The following is a 24,106-nucleotide window of genomic DNA, read 5'->3' as shown; positions in this document are numbered from 1 at the left end:
TTTTCACGGCAAATGTTGATGTTAAAGGAAATTTTGCGCCTCTGTTCACATACAATATGTTAAATTGCACAAAATTCACATTCAGATAATAGAACCTTATACTTTGTGAGGACAATCAAAATTCCTTCAGAATATCTCTTTTGGAAGCACAATGAAATGCCATGGGTCAACACTTTATATACCCAGTGTCTTCTATACTAAAATATTAAGCTATACTGCTAAAAAATACACAATACACAACCAAGATGAATGAATAAAGAGTCGACACAGTGCTTTGATTGTAAATGTTCTATTCTAGAACATTTTGTACCAATTAAAACAGTTTGAGATACATTATAAATACAATTCTGTACATTATAATAGTGTAAATACTATGTTCAAATACATTTCTATTTACAACTCCTTCTCAGGGAGAGCAGCTTTGTTCTCTTCTTTAAAGTAAGGTCTTGGGTTTCTTTCAATTTCTTGAATATATAACTATTTCTTGTCAGTTCCACAGTTCACCACGTCCATAAAAATATAAGTTCATCGGACAACTTCTCTCCATAACTACACTACTTTTGCACCGTTTTCCCTCGCCTGATACTGTCCAGCACCCATTCATCCAACCGCCCATGTGAAAAATTGCATCATTGAGTACCTTTTGACATGTAGTGTTATACATCAGTCAGTTAAAATATAAAATGCAGATGAACAGTCAGTTAAAAAGGTATTCAATCAATCATTCAACGAGGCTGGATGGCATTTTGAATGCCTCTGGGCATCATGATATACATACACAGGTTTCAGGTCCATACAGATTGTTATTGTTTATAACTCAGCGAACTTGTTATGGAGTTCATTGAGTAGTCTGGGGTTTATGTGCCTTTCTTTGTGGGAACAGGGCAATAAGGCATCAGTATATCCAGGCCATATACAAAGCCTAGCTGCTTTGTTCCACGGATTAAAGTGATGACACACGTTGCTTCAGTCACTTCAGTTAGAAAATATTTCATCAGTCCAATATGGAAGACAGTCGATGAACTCTCCAAGAATCCTTTCCAGTGCAAGCATTCAAACATTAACAGTCTCATGCTGGATGGGGATTATTTCCTCCACAGTGTTACAGTACTTCAACAGGATAATTTAATGTCATAACTGCAGTCAAACACTGAAAGCAACTCAGGTTTTGCAGTTTTGTCCTCCGTTCAGGGTATGTGGCATTACTCCTAGAGATATGGCACTAAGCTTTACTTGGACACATAGATATATAGTGAATACCTCCACATATGTACATTAGAAAAATAACATATTACTCATAACAGCAGATATGGAACCGTAGTTCTTTGGTTACCCCTGACGTATCATATTGATGTAAATATCAATGTTTATTAACAGTAGTACATTCTTAATCTTCATATCCCAGATTACTCCACTATGAGCCTCAGGGGTGGATGCATTGTCTTATAAAAAATATTATATATACTGTTCAGAAACCAATTTAAGAAAAAGTACGTGGGTAATGTTTCCATATGGTCTCCCAGTTAAAAGTTAAGTTCTCTATCAAAAATATCAACGTATAGAAAAGTCAGATATGTGCATAGAGAAGTTTCAGTGAACAGTAATTAGGATATACCTTCATTAAATGCACAGGTCAGGTACGTGTCAGGAAAGCAGACACGCCAACAGAATACATCAGCTCAGAGACTGAAGTCATCCCGCAGTTCACCCATAGGCACTGGATCTGAGGACCACGCTCAGGTCTCTGCTTTCCCTCAGAAAGCTGGTCCTTCTTTGGGTCCTATCTGATCAGAGTCTGGGGTTCTGTGTCCATGGAGGGCGGTCCTCTGGTGAGACGAGATGGCTTGACAAACACACCGTGGCCTGGGGGGCAGCGGAAGTACACTCTGCCCTGGACAGTCCCGTTGTGCTTTCCTGCAGGAGGGCCAAGTGTGACAGTTTTAAAGACTTTAGTGGATCATTTGTTTTTCCTGAATTTCTTACTATGTTACCTTTAGAGCGTTTGCATAAAAAAGCGGGTTTCCTAATAAATAACCATGAGTCAGTCTGTTGATGACTACCTCACCAGATAGCCTGGATGATTAAACTTATGTATAAGCCTCCTGTGTTAATGTATGCACCAATAAAGCACTCATCTTTCATAATGTGAAACATTTCTGAGGGAAATGAATATGTGGTCAGGGCCACAAGTGAGCAAACACAAAAAACAGAGCTGTAGAGGACTGCTGGCCTCCACCCACACCTCCCTTACCTGTTTTGTTGGATCAGGAGGCAGAGGAGAGGAAATGAATAAATTAGACCTAACCTACCCTCTTTTGAAAATGTAGAATATGTTTCTGTTTGACCCACGAGCTAACGTGCAGTTTTATTTGATGGCCGCCCCAAATCAAATTCCATTGGATAATTTAATATACTTGCCCTCAAGTTTACACATTATCACATTATCACATTATCACCCGCCTTGTGAGGAAACGTACATGGTATGTACAGTATTCCTAAATAACTTCAAATTACCAATAATAATAATTATAAGCAGGCAATTTTTGGCCCATTTTCATGTGGTCATCCAGATATTGACATCAATATTTGAGGGTTAAATAAAAATGCCACAGAAAGACAAACATCTATGATGGAGATCCCTCAGGATATGTACTGAGTGGAGCATTTAACAGTTGAAAAATGAACTTGTCGGTGCTCTCTGGTGCACAGACTACGTGATAACGACGCTATTTCTAGATTATCTGAAACATATGTTAAGCTTAAATTGTTCCATTATAAACATACATTTGTTGGGCACTAGTAACAGTTATTTTTGGAGCAAAATCATTAAAGGGACTCACCCACTGCCATGTCCAGCTTCACACCAATCCAGATGCCTTTAGCAAACTCTACCCCTCCAACATAGTGGACTGTTCCTCTCCTCTTCCCCACCCACACCTGTTCCCCGGGGGCCATCCAGTCAGGAAGCTGAGCCACAGGGGTGCTTTCATCCCCGCTGGAGTCCCCCGAGGGCTCCGCACTGCTGGGGTTAGGGCTGGGGCAGGGACTCCCGTGGGGCAGGTCTCCTTGTGCTGGCTCCTGGATGGGAGGTTCTCCTCCTGCTCGCGGAGCTGGGGCAGAGGATGGGGCTGTAGATGGAGGGGTTACTAGGGATGGTGATGCTGGAGGTGGGACTGATGCAGAGGGAATTATTTGGGCTGGAGATGGAGCTGGGACTTTGTCAGATGCACTTACTGGAGCTCTGACTGAGGTGCAAACTACAGTTGAGTTAGGGCAGGACACAGGTACACTAACAGAGTCTTCATTGTCAGGACATTTGCATATTGCATTTTCAGGATTAGATGTGTCGATAATTCCAGGGACGACAGAGGAGTCTTGATTGCCAGTGTCACGTTTTTCTAGATTATCTGGTTTCTTCTGCTCCAAACCCTCCTGCTCCCATCCCTCTGTAAAATGTCCTAAATCACTCTCTCCAATACTGTCATCAGCCCCTTTAAAGTCAGTGAATTCCTGGCTGGTGCTGAGAACACATTTGTGAGGCAGAGGGAATGTTGGCTGCTTGTCTGTGCAATTAGGAATACTGACAGATGAGGAGCCCTGATGGTGAGTGAGTTGTTCCTGTAGCCCACCTGCTGATGGAGGAGGCAGTTGGGCGTCACTCCCTGCAGAAACACTTTTGGTTTGGGTGCAGCCTCGCCCAGCGGGACAGCCGAGGGGGTCCTGGGTGTCTCTGGAGGTGCAGCTGAGGTGGTCAGAGCTCTCACTGGCACTGAAAGGCATGTCAGACAGCGTGGCGTTGGAGGCACTGTGTGAAAAGTAGCCACTGGTGCAACTGCTGGCCGTGGGGCTTCGTGGCACCTCTCTCTCTCTCTCTCCGCTCCCGCCTCCGCACCGGCTTCCCTTCATGTCAGAACGAGAGGGTAGAAACCCCTCCTGGCTCTCCAGAGTGGCGTTGTAGATCTCAAAGTTTGCAAAGTCCTCTGGGATATAAGGCTGGAAGCCGCTGTGGTCCTGAGGGCCCCGATTGAGATTCAGAGTCATGTCCACATCTGTCTCCTCGTCCTCAGAGTCCTGCTGATCAAAACAACAGCAGCAGGACGAAAAGACACATCCCACCAGACACGATGTCAGTTCGAGCCTGTATAGAGCAACAGCCTGCACACTTTTTTAAAAGTGAATGAAGACAACGATTAAATGCCATAGGATGTGATAATGGAAAATGAAAGTGATGTACGAATTTAAAATGCGGTTCTGTTTCAGGCGTTTGTTGCTGTACCACTGTAGTCAAATGCATGTTCTGTCAACTTAACAATATGCACGGTTCACAGATATATAAGCACAATATGAGCACTATATTATCCCTTTTTAAACACTGTTAAAGCAGCTGGAACACATTTCTGATGCTGTTCATGAAATGTAGTTACATAGGCTACTGTCCAATTCCCTGGGCCAATTAATAATAAACGAAGAAAAAAAAAAAACGCACACTACAAAAACTTTTATCTTTGGCTTGCACACTGTCTAAACAAAGTCTGTGACTGCAATAGCTGGTGTTATATCTTGTGTTTGTCTGCATACGTGTGTGACTGAGTGGAAATACTGCCAGTTCATAGAAAGACTCATTGGCCCTGGTGCCAGCACAGAGACTGCTAGGAAAAGAGAACATGTGTAATCCTGTGTGACACTTACAGCAGTGTGGACATGTTTCATGTGTGTGTAAAACCCTTACAGTAACCCTCAAGGCGATGTGTGCTGGTGTGTGGAGCACTTACAGCAGTGTGTGGCAGTGTGTGGCTGAGCTGTCTGCTGGTGGGAGTGGAGGTGGAGGTGGAGGTGGGGGTGGAGGTGGAGGTGGAAGGCTTGCAGTGGCCCTCGCTGCCTGCCCTGGGTCGGCGCCAGGGGCAGGGAGGGGGGAGCAGTGCAGGGCTGTCCACACATGAGCGCATGCTCTGCGGATGGGTCAGAACAACAGCACACACTTCACACACACACACACACAGCATGCATGGAGCTGGGCAGGCCAGTTACACAGTTAGTGGCATGCAGTTTGATATTTCAAAAAAAAAAAAAAAAAAAAAAAAAAAAAAACTATGCTTGAAGTGTCCAAGGTGTGTGAGCAACACTTTTCATTGCACCAAAACTTCTTTTGCACACTGCACGGTCCATATGTCTTTTAGCTTCTTCACACTTGTTTTCTCATATCCACATATTATTATAGCCTGTAGCAAACATCTAAATTTTAATATCACACAAAAGACAATTTTTATCCAAGCTACAGTGATTTATCTTCCCCTGCAGTCATACTTCTCCCCTCTCTTTTGCTTTAATCCTGCCGCTTACTGAACCATTTCGCTGCCAACTAAAGCCCTCCACCTCCCAAACACAGCAGCCCTGACAGGCACTATATTTGTAAAGTACGAGCACCTCCTTTAGTCCACTTCAAGCAGAGATAAAAATAAAATTATGCAAGGTTAGTTGAAATTGTTGGAACAGCCACAAACTATGTGAAAAATCCAATTATCTCCGACAATATCAGACATGAGACTTTACAGCGCAGCTCCGTCTAGTCAAGAGTTGTGGCTATCCCCTGTTGAAGTCATGCTCCTGTGAGTCATGCTGATAGCACCATCACGTTCGTTTTTCATCCAGTCACACAACAGCAAAGCCACTTTCTTAAAAATCCTCAGGCAGCTTTGGACAATTAGTAATGTCTGTATCATGTTGTGGCGATGTAAAATGTAAAAATGTTCTTTGACAGAGGACTACCAAAACAAGGACATGTGGGATTGAAGAAAAGTTCAATGGGAAAGAGAACAACATGGCAAAAACATACTTCCCTCTTTAGCGAGAGATAGTGTAATCCCTTCCTTCCTTACCTCTTGTCCCAGCAGCGGCCGGGCCTCCAGGGCTTTTTTCGCCTTGTTCTCTTCTTTGACAGGCAGCAGAGACTTGAGGAACTTCGGTGGCTGAGGGGAGAGGACTTTGAAGGGGCTGGAGTTGAAAAAGTTAGGGCTCTCTGGAACCAAACCTGTGTGGGAACATGTAGCTATGACCCAGCTATAATGTACTTACACAAACACTGTGTCTTATTCAGAGGAAGTCAAGACACTCCACAGCTGCTGCACATTTGCCTTCTATGTACTTTACCTTGGTTCTCTTTGCTTTTGATGGGTGTGCTGCAAAGGGAGCCATCCTGGGGATTGCAGTTGGAGCTGTCCACATGATCACAGTGGTCCTAGAAAGTAACATATAGTTCAAATTTTGTACTTGAGTATGCATGTATATAAATGTGTATGTATGTATGTGTATACATATGTATATATATATATATGTGTGTGTGTGTGTGTGTCTATTGTGTATATTTCATTATTTAATTCATACATTGTCTATCTTGTTTATGCTTCTGAATGTTTTTATTTGCTGTGTAAGTGTCTTTGGGTGTCCTGAAAGGCACTTATAAATAAAATGTATTATTATTACTACTATTAATATTATTATTATTATTATTATTATATTTGCCAATTTTATGTGGTTAAAGTAAGTAAAGTTGCAACTAAGAAGCTCTTTAATGCTGTAGTCCACTTTATTTTTTATCCATCTATGGTGTCAGGACCCAAGTGAATACCCCTAGATGAAGAAATTCCTTCTAAGATCACAAACAGCATGGCCCTAATTATCAAAGAAGCAATTACGAAAAACAGCACTCTTTTTCTTACCTTACAGTCTTCATCCTCGCAAACTGTCAGGTCTATTTTACTACATGAAGACTGGAGAGCAAGACAAAAACATGTTTTCAGCCTCGTCATATTTTATAACAGTCATTTCCATGTGGTTCAGTGAGTGGTGCAGTGAGTGATGTGTTCATTACATGCTGTACATTTGGTGTGCTGATACTCCTTCTTAGGTGTCTTCCCTTAGCAGCGAGCGCTTCCTTCACTGTCACAGCCTGTGGGGGAAAAGAAGAGAAAGGTGCCTTCTTTACATGTCACTCTATGGATGAAATCTTTTTTCGCACTATTTCTGCACTAAATCATACTATAGTATACAATACCTGCCGTAGCCTCTCTAGACTGAGGATGTTCTCTACTTCTAGAACTCCCCGTGTGTATTTCTCTATGTAGGTTTCTCCATCCTGAGTCTCCTCGCTGTCACCGCGAGCAGCCATGAGGGCCAAGGTTTCCCTCTCCTCTGGCTCTTCTGAGGCCTGGAAAAGGAAAGAGAAGAAACTTACAAAGTGTTGAAGAAGATGAGCCCCAATCTGGTTATTGGCAACACATGGGGAAAGCAGTCTTCATTAGATACAGTGGTTTAGCAGAGTTGTACCTTTGGTATGTTGGACACGATCTCATAAGTCACCCCACAGGAGTAAAGTGTGTTCTTTAGAGACATTCTTCTCTTGAGACTCTGAGTGAAACTCTGCATTGAAAAAAAAAAAGAATAAAAAATGTTTCAAACATTTAAACAAGATCCACTGACACACCTAACCTCACCCCTGGGCTGACGTCAATCTGATCCCCATTCACCTGTTTGTTATAGATGTTGACAGCGATCCTCTTGCGGAGCACCAGCTCCATGGAGGCAGGGTGGCTGAGCTGCACCGTGGCTTTGATGATCAGGTAGATGCGTTCGTTAGGAGACGTGACCCGGTTGAGGTGCACAGAATCATGGATGGATGAGTCCCAGGAGCACACAGCAGACACCTGGGGAACGAGAAGAGTTGTGTTTTATTGATGTAGCTCCGCAGTGGTCTGCAGAGAGAATGCTGTGCCATCATGCTGTAACTGCACACACAGAGACAAGGATCACAGTCATGTAGGTGGGCTGTCGATTCGGGTTTGCAGCAGACATGACATGACACTATAGCACAGTGAAAGTGGTAGTGTTAACTCTGTGTGGTTAGTGCTGCTGATCAAAGTCAAAGAAAGAAAAACTATGATCATGTTTAAATGCTTGCTTCAACTTGAGAGAGGGGGTAAGACACCTGTAAACATCAATGTCCTGTATAATTAACAAATTACCTGGAGTTGCACTAGTGAGTTTGAGATAATATAACCCCAAATTACTCCTTTTCCATTTTCACTGCTAGAGATATTTTTTATCTAACTTTTCAAGTTATGTATTTCAGTTCCCATTTTTTACGTGAAAAGGAGTATGTTGAATTTTATTATTATTATTATGGTTATTATTATTGATATCATTAGTTAAGTCTTCCTCCTTCTATTTTTTTTCTTTTTTTTTTCCAAAGGTAGGTTTCTACTACATCCAAGTGAGTTATTTTCTGTTCATTATTAATCTCATTTCTTACTTATCCATCTTTTGTTGAGAAGAAAACACAAGGATCATTTTTCTAGTAAGTGAAAGTCTACAGGAAGATCAAGAAGGCCATAGGCTATTTCCTTTTCCCTGTTATTTACATATTTAACACTGCATTTAAGGAGGTAAACATTTCCCTTTATTATCATCTATTGATTTACTGATCAAACTGGTAACACCAGTTTGATGATGAAAATGTGGGGAGGGAGAAGCCAACCACACCCATATTTTATTTTACCTGTCCTGTTCTGCAGCAATAGTGGATTGAAATAAGTAAAGTTATGGATATTATTTTTCAGTGCAAGCAGTTATTACTTGTTAGAACACAGCAGCAAGTCTCTCAACAAACTGATAAGTTTCTTTTTAGAATATGAAGAGTAGCGGTGCTTTAACCTTTCTGAGAAATAACTACTGTAAATGCTTATATGCATGATGTCAATCAATTACACAGCTCTGTATTTGTTCAATAAGGCAACTAATTAAAGGAAAAAAAGATGTTGCCCTAAAGTGCTCCTGCAATTAAGGCAGTAAAATAAACATAATTCATCATGAGGTCTTTGTAAAACAGCTGAATTTTTTTACAAAAATATACTACAGCCAACCGGTATTTGAAGAAGCAATGGAAGTGCCAATACTTTAGGTAGTTTTGCAGTACAATACAATACAAGTACAATAGGAGTGTAGTCTTGCAGAGGATGTGGTCATCAGACAAAGCACAAACCACACATCTCTGAAACTACAACTGTTAAGGGGAAACTGACACACTAAAGCAGCATCACCAAGAAACCCCCACGCCATGCCATGCTCATAGAAACATAAATGCACAAAAACATGCACATCTTCTGAAGTGTGGTTCCCCAAATTCCCCTTTTGACCACAGGAGGGCAGAAAAGTCAAACCCCACTGCTCACCTCCTCAACACTGTGCCTGATGATGGGCAGATAGAAGAACTGGCTTCCATGCTCCTTAGGCAGGATAGAGTTAACGCCTGCGGCATGTGGGCCGGTCAGCTGCTCATTCACTGTCAGATTATCCGCTGGTGGTGTAAAAGAGAGTTAGCGTTTATAAAGCCTGAGAGAGAATCTGTCAAATACTAGCTGACATACAGGATGTGTCTGCCTCACCATTCAAATCCAGGAAGAGTACAGGGATGTGAGCTTCCATTCCTGTAGGTGGGGTCCTACAAGCCGTTGAATATGAGGTTAATGTTAAAAAAAAAAAAAAAAAAAAAAAAGGGCTGCAAATGAAGTGAATCTGATGTGTGATTGAGAGAGTGTTTATAGTTTGTTTTTTTTACCAGTCTGCAGGAGCTCCAGGAATGCCACTGCCAGGTGCAGGTACCAGCACTGCATTTCTCTCTTCTGTCAGGCCAACCCACTGCTCCACCAGCCGAGCCTCACGCTCAATGTCCTCCTCTGACTTTTCTGGATTTATAAAGTGAGGGAAAAGAGAGGTTTAATCACAACACACTGAAACAATAAGAAAATAGCATAAAAAAAGAAGAGAAACTAATCTTAAGCATAGAGCCAAGGACTCACCGTGTTTGTTGATGATTTTCTTGATTTGTTCGTCAAGGTACTCCCGGCGTTTGATCAGGGCTTCTGACCAGCGCTCTCTAACACAGTTGAGATCTTCTTCCTGGAAGCACACAGATCTAAAATCAATGCCAGCTGGCTCAGTGAGAAGAGAATCTGCTGCAGGGCTCAGTAAAGTGTTACCAGGGGATGGCAAGGTCTGAATAGCATATGTACTTCTTAACGCCCACAGCTAATATATTAGAAAAGCCAAGTGAAGCTAATCCTGATAAAAAAGTTCCCACACCAAAGATGTTAAAAATCAAAGCCTTCAGGCCTGTGTTTTTGGTTCAAGAAAAATAATTGTTGTTAAATTTTCAAAACACAACCACAAAACCTCCCTTTTCGCCCCTTAACAACTCACACACATGCATTCACACACTTGCGCTAATGTCCTCACATGCAGCCACAGCCACCCAAAGTCCTACCTGGATTCACAGCAGATCACCACAGAGAGCAGATTCCCCTCTGCATTGTCCAAAGTAACCAACAAACCTCAAAGCCAATCGCATTACATTTCTGACGTCAGCACACGTCCACCATGCAAAGTACTGTAAATCATGCAGCCATGCAATGCCCGTGTGATTAAGTGAGGCTTATTATTCCTGCAGCTCTTCGGAAGTGACAAGCAAACAGTAGCATTAGTGTGTGCAACCTGAGCGGAAAGGCAAGAGAGAGTGGGACGAGATCCCTGGCAGACAGGCTCCTGGCTGGGAGCTCTGCCATGGGTGGGACTGTTTTTTGCACAGAGGGCTGCCAAAGAACGGTTGGTGTGATTGATAATTGCAGCATCAGAAATCATCCACATGTGCAACTGCTGTTTAATAAAGCCATCCTTTAGACGTTAGAGGCGCAGCCCTCTGCCTCCTGCCTCACGCCCTCAGCAACAGGCCTAGTCGTGAACACACAATCAGTTGGTTTCCGTCATGCTGCAGTGTGAACTACAGGGGGAGCAGCAGCAGGAGGGGACTGAGATGTTACCTGATAACTATCCATATCCTCTTCCGCCTCTCTCTGGCAGGAGAGAACACACTCAGTCACATGTGGGGAACCACAAAAGGCCCTGACATGACAGCTCAGGGCAAACCCTTCACTGCTAACACTGTCTAGGAGAATCAGTGATGTGAAAGACTAAAATGTGTCAACCAGTTGGTTCCTGTGTATCAGGGCACACCAGTGCATGTTAACAGAACTAACAGGGCACTAATGAGTTTGTACATTCCTTGGCCTCCCTTTGACCGACTGCCAGCTCCTCAGATGAACCAGTCCTGGCATGAAACCAGAGATAGACTAAACATACTTTGGCGGAATCAGCATAATAGTGTAAATCATTGGCATGAAACCAGCATACTGTTCCCAAAACACTGGTCTGTTTTTAACGCAGAGTCACTTACATCCAAATCATCAGTCCGTTTTTGTGAACACCGTAGATTCATAGTTGCGTGTGTGAACAGTATGTGAGCATATGCAAAAATATAAATGCGCGTCCCACAGACCTGGTAGCTGTCGAGCGGTCTCTGTAGTTTGGTGGAGCGAGCTGACACACAGCCGATAGAGACGGACAGCACAGCCTCCACCAGCAGAGGCAGCGTGCCTGAGTTCTGGACTGGTTTCACACACACCTGCAGCCTCCTGGAGTGACCCTGCTTGGACAAATCCCCGAAATTCAACATCAGAGTGCCGCTTCCAACACTGCACTCTCAAACTATTTCCTAATTTCGTAATTAGTTATGATCCTCCTAAGTGTGTGTTTGATCTAGGGCAGGCAGTCTGACCTCAAGGGAAACTTCTTCATAGTTTTTCTCTGACCTGTCGGAGTTGGAAGACTCCCCCTGTGCTGATGTCTTTTCCAGAGTGCAGCTCCACAGATGAGTACTCTCCCTGCTCATTCAGCTCCTGGATGGAGAGCCAGAGCTCGATCCTGCGAGACACCTCACTCCACCTTGAACAATCAACTGCCAAGGTTAGCGGGGTGTGAATTGGCAGTGTCTGTGGGAGTCTGTATGTGCAAGAGTCTGAGTGAAACACGCACCTGTCTCGGAGAGTCTGGGTCTTGGCCTCAAGTGCGTCTAACTCCCAGAGTGATCGTCCATTCCCAGCGCAGCGGTGACCCCAAACCTCTATGGCCAATGCTCCGTCGGATATAAACTCTAAGAACTCATCCGACACGTGCACAACATAGTCCTGCACAAAGACAAGATTTGATGCAGTGAGGCTGATTTGAAAATAAAAGTTACTAACAAAAGCGATAAGAATTTAAAACTGGTGTCAAGCGTTTAAAGTAAAGCATTAACAACTTCAAGCAGCACCATTTTCTCACCTTGCAGTGATCAAACTGGACAGTGAACTGGGCATCTGGGCTTCGAGGAGAGGGTCTGTCTGGGCTGACCATGGGAGGAGCCACAGTGGGCTCGCCGTGCTCCCAGAAGGTGTACTGACAGAAGACGAAGTTGGACAAGTTGAGCGGCAGACCTGTGGCCTCCCTGATCCGCACCTGCAGGAAGACAAACGGAAAGGATGAAGTCACTGAGCGTTCATGTACGCTGGTAAGTCTCAGAACAAATATCTCCCAGTCTACGGACAAAAAAACCTGGCAAGTGGTTTTTACCCTGCAGGTGAGCCTCTTGGACATGTGGACAATCTCCCCGTTGGTGTCCATAACCTCGTAGCAGCTACTCTCACTGGAGTTTTCTGATGAGTCATCTCCCCCGGACAGGCGCTCTGGTACAGCACCGCTGACTCGCATCAGCTCAATGTGCAACCTGCCTGCAACCTGTACAAACAAGGTCAAACACATCCTTAATATCTTAGATATTCAAGGGTATAATTTTACATACAGTCTTTACAAGTGAACATTGTCTATATGAAAACTTATCCATCAGTAATTTCAAGTAGTATATTATCTATTATCATAAATCTGATATATTCGCTCCATAATCCTATCTTATGGATCTGGTATGTTAGGAATACTGGGAAGCTGCACCATGAATAATATATCAGTGTGTAGATCTGTTTATGTTAGTGTACCCTTACCTCTCCCTGCTGGCTGATGATGGGGACAGCATATTGCAGTCTAACATCTTGGAAAAGGCACTCCAGAAAAATGTTGGCCACTCCTATCAGGTTGTGGTTCTCTTGCGCTTCATAGAATGGATCACAGTGCTTACTGTTTGCTTTGTTATGCTGCAAAAACAAAGGAGCAGACTTAATAATCCAATTAACTTTTTTTTTTCACATATCTTTTCCTCTTTCTGGTCCTCTTGTTTCTCACCACCTCCTCTGTGCCTTCCTTCCAGTCCCTGTAGTGGTCTCTCATGTCCACCAGTTTGTTCTCCAGCTTTTCTATGGTCCACACTTGGGTGCCTTTCCCTTTCCTCCGCACCTGGATGGCCGGCTCGCTCACTATGGCTCCACGCTGTGTAATAACAAGATTTACACTCTTTCAGTGGATATACACACCTCGAAATGTGCAGCCCAAAGAGTGAAAGAGAGGACAGTAAAATAAATACCACTGTGATACCATATTCTTTTTAGTTCAGAGGTCTGACCTTGCGGTTGGCGCTGAGGTTGGCTGCGGGAATCTGAAGGGTGACCTGATAGTCAGTCAGTTTGTTCATCTCCTCAGCCAAAAAGTTGGATTCTCGCACCAAGGTGTTGGCTTTCACGACCTGCTCCCTGAGTCGAGACAGGCTCTGACGAAAAAGCTCATCTCTGTAACACACACACACACACCCACACCCACACCCACACCCACACACACACACACACACACACACACACACACACACACACACACACACACACACACAGGTCATTCATTCATGGAGATGAAGACCTGTGATTATCTTTGATGTACAGTCAGCCTAGATTGATGTAAGCAGGTACACCAGCCTCTGTGTTTACAAGTTAATGATATTTTCACAAACCACAGAGGCCAAGAAGGGGAAAATAGGACTCAGTAAAGTACACAACACCAAGGCTGAATCCAACAAAAAAAGGGCTGCGCAATAGCATCACATGTTCTTTTGGCAAATTTAAAGCTCCTCGGGATAAAAATCTGGACTGTTTGGATGCTACAGTGACCCACAATATTGATACCGACTCACTGCATGCCTTCAGTGCACCGTCTTCCAAAAGATAGGATTAAGTGTCACATTATCAGGGTTATTACAACTTGACTTGATGACTAAATGGAGTTTATTACAGTTCGCTATTCAATTTTTAAATCTGATCTCAACTCCACAGAGCATTGTCATGGTTAGGTGGAGCTTCGTAGCATCCTGCTTCACTGATCCTGCAAGAATGGAGTCAGACTGAGTCAGCACTGAACAAAATCCATGTGAGCATAACTTTTAACTGACGTCATGCTTCAAATATTTCAGAATACACTGAGGGCACAACTGGCTTGTATATGTTGGTTTATGTGTAGATCTATGTATACCTTAAAATAATCACAAGTGATACATTTTAACAAGTAATATAAAAAAGCAAAAACTCTTGAGACAGGCCTCACTGCAGTGTCCAGTTTGCAAATCAGTGCGTGTGTGTGTGTGTGTGTGTGTGTGTGTGTGTGTGTGTGTGTGTGTGTGTGTATATGTGTGTGTGCATGCACCACTAACCGCTCTTCCGTCCACAGTCGCAGCTTGCTGTGTGGTGTGTGTGTCGGGAACGTAAGGCGGTCACTGCTGCTGCGGTGGTGCTGCGGCGTTTTCTCAGGAGACAGCTGTTGCCGGAGCGACTCCAGCTCTCGCTCATACATCATCCTCTGCTCCTCCAGGGCCGTCTGCTTCTCCTCCAGGTACTGCTTCTCCAGCACTTGGACCACATTCTGCATGGGGTCTGCACACAGGCAAGAATTTTACAACCCAAACACTGGACAAGTCTACATGTAAAAGAGATTTCATAATCAATTTCTTTTCATTTGGAAGCAAAATTTGCTCCTCCATCTTCTTAAATATGAGGAGTTACTACTTTTCTCTGTTTCATATCACATCAAATTCATATTGGCTAGTGATACACTGACTGTCTTTTGGACTTGGACTGTTGGTCAGACAAAACAAGTAATTTGAAGACATCACGTTTGTCTTTGAGAGATGTGATGGTCATTTTGGTCTACTTCTGTAATAATTACTTGATGAATCAGCAATAAACAAACAAACAAGAGAACTGACATTGAAAATAATCATTAATTGTTGAAGACTGAGAGGCGTCTAAGGAAATCACATTTGCTGCTGCTTGTTTGTCCCACATCCACCCCTCCCAGGCTCCATCTCACTATCAAAATTTGGATTTTTCTGGCAATAATCAGCAAATAAAATAATGGCAGAGAGGTAAAACTAGATTGGGGCTTTATTACATCCAACGAGATAAACAAAGTTTTGTTTTAAAGTAATGTTATTCCTAAAAGATTCTTATGATTTTGTTCAGAGCAGCTGGAACGAGCTGGATGCTCTGAAACCTAAGTGAAATATATACTGTATACAGCTGCGGCCTGAAAGCCTGAAGGGTCACGTAGATTGCAGAAGGCAGATTATCCGAATCATACCGTTGTTCCCAAGTGTCTTCATTATGACCTCCATCTGGGCAAACTCATAGCTGTAGTCCTGCTCAGAAGACGCCTCGCTGGCGGTCTCCACATCTGCCTCGATGTAGCTTTCTCTGGGAGACGCTCTCTCCAGCTCCTTCAACCGGTCCCGCCGCTTTCGGTTGGGCAGATTGATCCTACGACACAACACAACAAGACACGACACAACTTCCGATCAGTGACTTTTTTTTTTTTTTTTTTAACTCTATGACTGCTCACACATTTGAATGAAAGAACTTATACCTGAAGAAGTGGTTGTTGCCCCATAAGATACGGTCCCCATGCCACAAGTGCACCAAGGAATCAATCATTGTTCCGTTCACACAGGTCCTGCAGAAAACAGAGAAATGAACGAAGAAATTCTGTTAACGAAGATGTCAGATGGCATTATAATCTTTGGCTTTAAAAAGGGAAAACAAATTGAGAAAGAACAATCCCTTTGTAGTGGGAGGGAGACGTGGCTCTGATATCAAAGCAGGGAGCTCAGATCATAGATTCCAGTACAGTGAGGTCATGTGAAACACTGAGGTCCAGTCATCCATGAGGCAGAGAGAGACAGCAGACAGACAGATATGCCGAGATAGATAGACAGAGAGTACGTCGAAGGTAGTTGTACAGTAGCTCACCTGGCATTCCCTATGGGCGTTAGGGTGATGTCACCATCTGGGCAGAGCTCCAGGACGCAGTGCTCCGGCTGGATCCCGATCCCAAAGAGCTGGATGTCCTGAGACGTGTCTGCGCCCACACGTGTGTGCTCCTACACACAGGTGGAGGACAAGTTAAGGAAACTTTAATGACAGATCTGAAAGTAATTACATCCAATGTCTTATTCCAACTCTTCGGTCATAACCCTTCAAGCTACAAATTTCTATTCATTGGACCGATCTGAACAAGAGCATTGCAGAAAATAAAACATATCAATTTGGGGGAAAATCAGGAATAACACCAAAGCGAGACCAGGCCTAAGTGAAAAAAACTTGCGTCTCTCACGTTGTTGAACAAACATCCCAGCTCTTAGAGGATGTCCTACCCTGCAGCGAACTAACCCATTTCACATTACCATAGTCATTCCACACTGATATGCCAGGCTGGTCTGCAGAACCCAGACAAAGGCCTGTTGTTCTGCACGGCACACAGGCTGCTTTCTCACATGCCTCTGCTCTTACAGGTCCAACTAGCTGGTCGCTTGTTCCACTTCAGCGCTTTGCAAAGTCCAGACCTGCTGTGACTGGACTCCTCTCTGCTCTCACACTGTCATCTGGATCACTGCAACACGTGTGTCTTATGGTTCAGGGCTTCGGGTGACGGTAGATATTACTCTTACATGCAGAGACAGTCAGTGTGAGGTGTTTTGACACTATACTGTCGTACAGTGAGGGAGTGAGTTATAGTGAAGTGGGTTTACAGTCCTTAGATCCCTAGTTTATGCAATTTAGAACTAGTAAAAGACATGGAAATAAGCACAGCTATACAATGAATATATAAACGCACCTCATGTCAACACACCAGTGACAGCTGTGGTGGCTACCAGTGCAAATATCAGTCTTCAGCAGCTTTGCGCTCAGCACAATCTCCTCCGATTAGGACCTTATTTGTTTATGGCAGCTAACATCTTAAAGTGTAGCTGTCCCACTTCTGGATTATCATTGAAAATCCCCCTGACTCGGCCAAGTACTGTTTGTACCCACAGTTATATACTGTATTTCACATCTGGCCCGGATCATGAACTATGTGTCTGAAATTAACAGCGAGATTCCCACTAAGGTTCCAATTTTATTTGTTTGTTTATTTTACTTATTTATGTTTATTTATTATTTATTCATTTTTATTCTATTTGTTTATTTGTGTCATTACAAAATATTGTACATTATACTTAAAGAATCCTTGGAGCAAGCAAAGACTGGGACATTGTCGTACAGTGAGGATAATGTATTCTTCTGTCTTTAGAGCTCGTCAAGTTGAAATTTAAAAAGGAAACAGCGGGACAGATTCAGGTTTTAAACTGAGTCATCAAAATACATTTAAACTGCTAAATGTACATAGTACATACTGCTTATGTTTTATTTGCAGTACAACTCCTGATGTGCTAATTCTAAAACTGACTGTACTTGTAGAGTATTGCAGTGTCAAACTCTATTACCTTCAGGTAGTAGACCAGTAGCTCATTTAGGGCAGGATCAGCATTTAGATTGACGAGGAAACACTTGTCTTCACCCACTTTAATCCCAGATGTTTCCAAAGAGATGCCCATGCTCTCCAACTGTTTCTGACGCTCCTGTAAAAATAGATAATAACAGTCATACTGTATGATTAAATATGCTGAATCAAAATTGAGATTTTGGAGTCTTATTATAACATATGTGCGCACAGTGGCAATCTCCTCCGTCTTCCTTAGTTTCTCCTCCCAGGTGACAGTCATCTCCTGGATGAGTTTCTCAGACTCATGCAGTTTCTCCTTCAGTTCAGGAGCCTTCATGGACTGAAAAAAAGAAAAAAGAAAACAATCAGTATCAGTGCGGTCTGGACCATCATGTGATTGCTCTGGCATGAATTCATCCTTAATTTGTGAGCCTCTCCGGTCCACCCAATCCCTCCTCTCACCTCGGCCTGCGAGAGCTGAACTTTGAGCTTCTCCACCTCCTCCCTGAGCTCTCTGATGATCCGAGCGTTGGGGTCTTCATTCACCACGGCGTGGTTGACGATTCTCTTGGCCCTGTCAGCATAGCGTAGCGTGGACAGAGTCTCCTCGTAGTTGTCAGCCGCTGGACTCACTGTGGCGATCATGGCTGTCTTGCTGTTGCCGCCCAGGTTGTCCTGAAGAGAAGAAAACATTCAGTCGCATTCCAGCAGACGTAGGACTATTACACGTTATTATAATGACCAAAAGAGAAAGGGTAGTAATAATATGTGGGTCAGACCTTCAGTAGCCAGGTGAGGACTGAGTCTCTGTAAGGCACAAACTTGGCCTTCCCCTTTCCTGCAGACTGATCAGCCAGAGCAGAAATCACACAGCCTAATGTGGTGAGAGATCTAAAACGACACAAAAACAAAATCTATTTCATCCCTATCAGGGTTAAACCGACAAATGATTAATTGGACTTTATACATTTGTATGGCTGTCATTTAAAAAATACACCCACTTGTTTATATTACTGCCCTCTTTGAGTCTCTCCCCAGCAGCTCCGGTCTTGGAGACTCGCTCACTTCCTGCCAGGTCAACCAGACTCAGCTTGCTCACTTTCTCTCCTGAATTCTGTTTACAATCACAACATGCACAGTCGGTCAGTCAGAGCCATCATAAAATAAACAGATTTAAGAGGATAAAAACAAATGCATTAGTTTTGGTGTCAAGTCCGTCATGAAAAGGAAGAAAAGACTGACCCCGGACTGTAGATCATAAAGTGTTTGTGTGACAATGATGCTGAAGACAGCATGTGAACGACTGCTCTCCTCGTTCATGTTGGTGGCTGCAACTGTGCGAGACTTGTTCCCCTCCGACATTAAAACCTCGATGTCCTAAAAAGATAGAGAGGGTGAGGTCATGAAAGAAAGAAAAAACACCACTATTAGTCACAGTTGCATGTAATTTGCTCTATGAGACTTTGAAAAGAGGGATATAATTTGAACACGTTTCACTGGAAAAACTTGCAAAGGCGACATTATGATTCCAGCAAAGTCAGGTGGTATTCGCATACGGCTGTGTGCCATGTGATTGAGCTGGGTCACAGCAGGCAGTGAGCCAAGGCTATGGGAAATACACTGCACCAATATCAGGCAGACCAGAGGAACACAGAGGAACAGGGCGGAGATGTTTAAACTTAATTAAGGAAGGCCCTGCCAAGGATTGGCATGTCAGCTACACAAAACCCCGTGACTACATTCCTATCAGGAATATGTGTTGTTACAGTTTCTGCTCTTTATTGCAAATTTAAATCAATGACTTGACAACCAGGGAGGTGACATACAGTCATTCCTACTGGGTGCTATAAATCATGTCAATGTGTACGTGAAACATGAGGCACGTTGGTCAGTGATACAGGGTGGATTCAGCCTCGCCTCCGGTGGCGGTGCGATGGCAGAAGGGTGAAAGACGCACCTCAAAGCTGGTCACAGCCAGCTGAGACAGGCCATCCACGTATGGACCCAGGACTTTGTGTTCCCGAACTTTTAGGGACTGTCGGCTCCTTGAAAGACAGAGAAGAGGCAACACAATGTGTAAGAGAAAGAGAAGAAAGAAACAGGGAGGACATTCTTACTATTTTCAATTAGGGACATACATACGTGCAAAAAGAAAGAATGAAGACAAATTTGTTTTATAATGCACACTTGATTTGACATTCCTCTTTCTCTGAAGTCCTTTCCCTGCAATCCTTCCTTGAAATCATGTCAGCTCAACATATTCTCCTTTTGGAGAAGCTGAAAACGCATCGTCTGACCTTGGCAGCTCGATCAGAATGAATGAAACTTAAATGAATAGAAGCTTATATGACTAATTTTTCCTCTATCTGGGAACATGAATTCAAATTCATTGCTGGAAAATTAGAAACAGCCTCCTATTATTATTTGGTAACAATGCTATTCCAGAAAAATGTTGACAGCATAAATATTTCACTTGTTGTGTAGTTTTTTCTATGCTGTGCTACTAAATGAATGGAATGGCTGTCGTGCACTGTCGAAATAACTCTCCATCAACGAGGAGCAGCAATAAAATGTTAACGGGTGTTTGACGCCGAGTTACATTTTTTTGTTGTAAGATGTTTCCGTGGGCCAATAGTGTGGCTCACTGATGTGCTTTTGGAAAACAGTGGAGGTCTATGGCACAGAGAGCGACGAGACTACGTGGGAACTGTCTATTGTTGGTTTTGGTCTTGTATGAGAGAATTTCCTGATCAAAATGTGAATTACCTCCTAATGAAATACATACGCCGTGTAACAGAGTCAAACTATGGGTAGATGGGAGTCTCACTAGATGGTGCAGGTGAGTAAACTGAGGCTCATCTTCACCTGGCTGTCTGCCAGGTGTTGAGGAGAAATCCTATAGATCAGAAAGAGTCACTGAATCCCTCTCCATGGCTACAGAACGGCTGAGGTTGGCAGAGAGCTTCCAGTCTAGTAATCTACCACCCACTGCAGCAAACAAGAGGATAAAACCACTAGAAAGAGCAGCTACCAACTCACAGTGGGAGTTTCTATATCACATGTCTATACCACAGCTAATGTTTCATCCCAAAAATCCCAGAGACAGATACAACGGCAGATCAAGAGAGTGTGAGGCTTGTACTACAAGCGAGAGGAAGTTGCCATCGTAATTGGGTCCGCCTGCATCTTCCGACATCTGCAGCACACAGAGCACTGCACTGTAGTCCGTCTCTGGAGCTCGGGCTCACAGGCAGCTCTGACCACTCTCCTGCTCCCAGCTTCACAAACAGATGTCCCTGAAACACACTCTTTCACAGCTCGCCCTCCCCTGCAGTCTGTCTGCCAACCCACATCAGACCATGGAAGGCAAAGAACACAGCAGTGTCAGAGGACGACGCTGGCCGCTGCTCTGCAGGAAATGACTGGGTTGAGCTACCTACTCACATCATTCTGTCCCCGTCCCCCATTCAGGCTACTAGACACAACAGAGCTATAAACAGACATGCAAAGCAGCACAAAGTGGGAGCTGACGGAGAGGTCACTGCTCGTGCTGGAGTCGGAGTAAACCGAGACTATGAGGAAATGACACAGTTGGTGTGACGACGAGTTGCTGCTGTCACTACAGGTCAAAAGCATTCGCAGAGCAACATTAACTCATTCAATTCAGTGAGCTGATACACGTCACGCGCGCTTATTCTGAGGAAAAAGTACAATAGCACAAATCAGACTCACCCTTTGGGATCCAGCAGGTCGCGGACCTTCTCATTGTAGATCTCCATGTAAGACACCTCCACCTTAAAAGTATGAGCCTCATTTTCCTCCCTGTGGACCCTCTCAAACAGCGAACAGCAGAGTCGAGGGATTAAACCCGGCTGCTCCCCGTTCCCCATCATGGAAAAGGACTTGCCTGAACCTGGATGGATGCAGCAGAGTTACACATAATTGTATCCCCCACAGAGAGAAGGCAATACAGTACAGCGCTTCAATTATGATGAAACTTAATTTTCCATTCCTAGAGCTGCTAGTGTGGCTTAGAAATGCCAAATCAAACGCCACGTGTGTATGTGGTTCCCTGCATGACTTAAGTGTTGTTTTAAGCACGTACAATACTTTTTTTTTTTTTTTTTTTTTTCCAAACATCATGTAACTGGATGGGGAGCTGCAATATTTGTGCTCCTCTCTTCAAACAATTAAATAGGTGTGTCTCCTTAGTGTTTCCCCTCTAAGACAGGAAGAGGGATAAAGAAGAAACTAATTTGTTCCAGGGTGAGGAAGGATATGAGTTAAGTGATTCACCAGTGTGATCACAAATACAAATCTTCCTGTTCTTTTAAACTTCTGCACATCTGGAGACAATTTGGCCTGCAAATGTACTTAGAGACTTAACTTTGAGTGTAAAAGAGGCAATTCATAATTTATAAATAATTTAAAGACTGCATGGTTTAATGGATTTAGCAAAAAAAGAAGAAGTGATTCAGTGGAGGTTACATGTGGATTTTCAGTTACCTGTTTGTCCATAGGCAAATATGCAGGCATTATATCCCTGGAATGCATTTTCAAGTATTCCCTCTCCAAGGCACTTGAACACCACCTCTTGACCTTTTTAGACAAAGAATCAGTCACCATGGAGATTATGGTAAACAGAAAAAACATTCAGTTACAAAAGTTTTATTATCTGCTCCTATCTGTCTGTCTTCCTCAATAATCAGTACAGTACAAAGAAATATATCAGCGAAGGCTACCAAACAAGAAACCAAGATTCATGAAAGGTGACAGATTCCTGTCTGGTCGTGTGGAAAATGCCGGGCTGTGTTGAGAAATCTCTTGTGTTGCTCACAGTCGTGCTCCTACTGAATGGGACAGCTGTTTAATGAGCTAAATAAAGCCTTGGCCCGGGCCCTCGAGGCAGCCCTTCACTGACCAGATTGCCTTGTCGGTTCAGCACAAAGCAGATGTATGCATTACATCCCCATCACAAAATGAGAGCGCTATGACGAGCATAATGTATTATGTAAATCTGCCTCGGACTCTTTTCTATAGATGTTACAAAAAACTGAAGCTGTAACCTCCTCTGTGCCAAACTCAATAGAGAAATGAATGGAAGCTGAAGACATTGAATTTACCATGTGAGCGGATGCATGAGAAGTAGATTAGTTGCTAAAGCTCAACATGAAATGCAAATGAGAACAATCTGCAGTATTCATATTACTATTTGTTGTACGTGTGACAAATACAAGTGTGTCATATCTTAAAATATATGGAACTAAACTGCATGATGATTTTATTGTTTTGAGACAATACAAAAACAACCGCCTTGTTTATATATTTTAATGTATTCAAAATGCAAATCACTGTGTATATACACCCACACTGCACTTTGCTTTGCATGATGCAAAAACAGCTTCCCATCAAGTTGGGAGTTTTCCTGCACTATTATTACACAAAGCTCAGCAGGTTCTTACATGGGGCATGATTTTAGTTCTTTGGTGATGAGTGAAGGATCAGTTTCAGTATTTATGACTCACCAGCATATTTGGGAACGTTGGACTCATCCATGGACCAGAAACAGTGGTCAAAAGCGAACACCTGCAGAGGAGACGGCACAGGGAGTGTAAACACACACACGCCTCTCACACCTGCCCAAGCATGTACAGTACAACACTTTTTTAGTCGTGGTCTCACCTCTCCTTCTACAAAAAAAAGGCTTATTGTGCTTTACCATGCCACCCTGCAGTAAATCAGCAGGACCGAGCTTGTCTGAGAGAGGGAGATGAAGTCTAACCTAAGTACCGTTGTTGGAGGTAATGCTCGTTAGGGCCGCGCCATGATTGTCTGCACAAATCCACTGTTAGCTGCCCCATGTTTTGTCATAGTGGCTGGAGTTAAATGAATTCATAAATCAGGGTCAGCGCTCCCCAGAAGAAATTCCAGCACCCGATGACCTTCGTCTCCAAGGAAACGGGGCTGTTGCTGGTGGTGGAGGCTGGCTCTGAGCCCTCAGCGCTGGGTCTCACAACACAGACTTCGGCAGCAGAGAGTCTTTGTGTTCCCCAGGCACCTGCATCAGCTCTGGATGGATAACACACAGAGAGGATGCTCTGTGGGAAAAGACCAGTGGCCTCATTTACCAAGGACCCCCCACTCCTCACAGACAGAGCAGCTCCTGTTACTGTATTCACTTGAACGCCTATGTGCTCTAATGTTCCTCTTAAATTTCTCTCTGAAGTAACTGCAATAATATCTGTCATATTTAATACTCTCTGACTTGTTGCAACTCTTCACTGAGGTTTCATCATGTTGATTCAAAGGTCATTACAGTAATTACTGATTTTGACCATAACTTTAAGTTTAAGTTAAGTGGATTTTAACAGCACTTTGGAGCACAATATTCACTGATATATATTTTTGGGGCAGATATGAGAGATGTAACTTCCCAAAGTCTACACTGAATTCAGTAAAATGAAACAGTAGAACATTTATGTGGAATCTTCTTCAG

At 43.4% G+C, this 24,106-nt stretch overlaps 1 protein-coding gene across 10 annotated transcripts in view; it reads right to left on the bottom strand.

Moving 5' to 3' along the window:
* Nucleotides 1-273: 273 nt before the first annotated feature.
* kif13a (kinesin family member 13A) overlaps nucleotides 274-24,106 on the bottom strand; it is a 37,647-nt gene continuing 13,814 nt past the window's right edge. Inside the window, exons 4-40 of one of the 10 annotated variants that reach the window (XM_056380734.1) lie at nucleotides 23,136-23,196; nucleotides 22,117-22,209; nucleotides 21,343-21,523; nucleotides 19,568-19,655; nucleotides 18,853-18,987; nucleotides 18,612-18,724; nucleotides 18,390-18,501; nucleotides 18,073-18,285; nucleotides 17,840-17,950; nucleotides 17,612-17,746; nucleotides 16,098-16,228; nucleotides 15,715-15,801; nucleotides 15,433-15,608; nucleotides 14,507-14,726; nucleotides 13,436-13,598; nucleotides 13,159-13,302; nucleotides 12,921-13,070; nucleotides 12,496-12,660; nucleotides 12,208-12,381; nucleotides 11,920-12,071; nucleotides 11,697-11,829; nucleotides 11,384-11,530; nucleotides 10,869-10,901; nucleotides 9,852-9,951; nucleotides 9,611-9,737; nucleotides 9,438-9,493; nucleotides 9,225-9,349; nucleotides 7,524-7,700; nucleotides 7,324-7,416; nucleotides 7,052-7,204; nucleotides 6,869-6,946; nucleotides 6,717-6,767; nucleotides 6,148-6,235; nucleotides 5,877-6,028; nucleotides 4,773-4,949; nucleotides 2,841-4,074; nucleotides 274-1,914 (exon numbers count right to left, since the gene is read on the bottom strand). In XM_056380734.1, coding sequence (XP_056236709.1) covers nucleotides 1,781-1,914; nucleotides 2,841-4,074; nucleotides 4,773-4,949; nucleotides 5,877-6,028; nucleotides 6,148-6,235; nucleotides 6,717-6,767; nucleotides 6,869-6,946; nucleotides 7,052-7,204; nucleotides 7,324-7,416; nucleotides 7,524-7,700; nucleotides 9,225-9,349; nucleotides 9,438-9,493; nucleotides 9,611-9,737; nucleotides 9,852-9,951; nucleotides 10,869-10,901; nucleotides 11,384-11,530; nucleotides 11,697-11,829; nucleotides 11,920-12,071; nucleotides 12,208-12,381; nucleotides 12,496-12,660; nucleotides 12,921-13,070; nucleotides 13,159-13,302; nucleotides 13,436-13,598; nucleotides 14,507-14,726; nucleotides 15,433-15,608; nucleotides 15,715-15,801; nucleotides 16,098-16,228; nucleotides 17,612-17,746; nucleotides 17,840-17,950; nucleotides 18,073-18,285; nucleotides 18,390-18,501; nucleotides 18,612-18,724; nucleotides 18,853-18,987; nucleotides 19,568-19,655; nucleotides 21,343-21,523; nucleotides 22,117-22,209; nucleotides 23,136-23,196 — 5,862 coding nt within the window. In that variant the 3' untranslated portion in view covers nucleotides 274-1,780. The remainder of the gene's footprint in view (nucleotides 1,915-2,840; nucleotides 4,075-4,772; nucleotides 4,950-5,876; nucleotides 6,029-6,147; nucleotides 6,236-6,716; nucleotides 6,768-6,868; nucleotides 6,947-7,051; nucleotides 7,205-7,323; nucleotides 7,417-7,523; nucleotides 7,701-9,224; nucleotides 9,350-9,437; nucleotides 9,494-9,610; nucleotides 9,738-9,851; nucleotides 9,952-10,868; nucleotides 10,902-11,383; nucleotides 11,531-11,696; nucleotides 11,830-11,919; nucleotides 12,072-12,207; nucleotides 12,382-12,495; nucleotides 12,661-12,920; nucleotides 13,071-13,158; nucleotides 13,303-13,435; nucleotides 13,599-14,506; nucleotides 14,727-15,432; nucleotides 15,609-15,714; nucleotides 15,802-16,097; nucleotides 16,229-17,611; nucleotides 17,747-17,839; nucleotides 17,951-18,072; nucleotides 18,286-18,389; nucleotides 18,502-18,611; nucleotides 18,725-18,852; nucleotides 18,988-19,567; nucleotides 19,656-21,342; nucleotides 21,524-22,116; nucleotides 22,210-23,135; nucleotides 23,197-24,106) is intronic. The other 9 variants (XM_056380736.1, XM_056380737.1, XM_056380735.1 and 6 more) reach the window with 9 other exon arrangements.

This window comes from Seriola aureovittata, chromosome 7 (assembly GCF_021018895.1).
Source record: "Seriola aureovittata isolate HTS-2021-v1 ecotype China chromosome 7, ASM2101889v1, whole genome shotgun sequence".
Classification (NCBI taxonomy): domain Eukaryota; kingdom Metazoa; phylum Chordata; class Actinopteri; order Carangiformes; family Carangidae; genus Seriola; species Seriola aureovittata.
The sequence above is the reverse complement of the archived record's forward strand: the minus strand, read 5'-3'. Positions and strand labels throughout refer to the sequence as shown.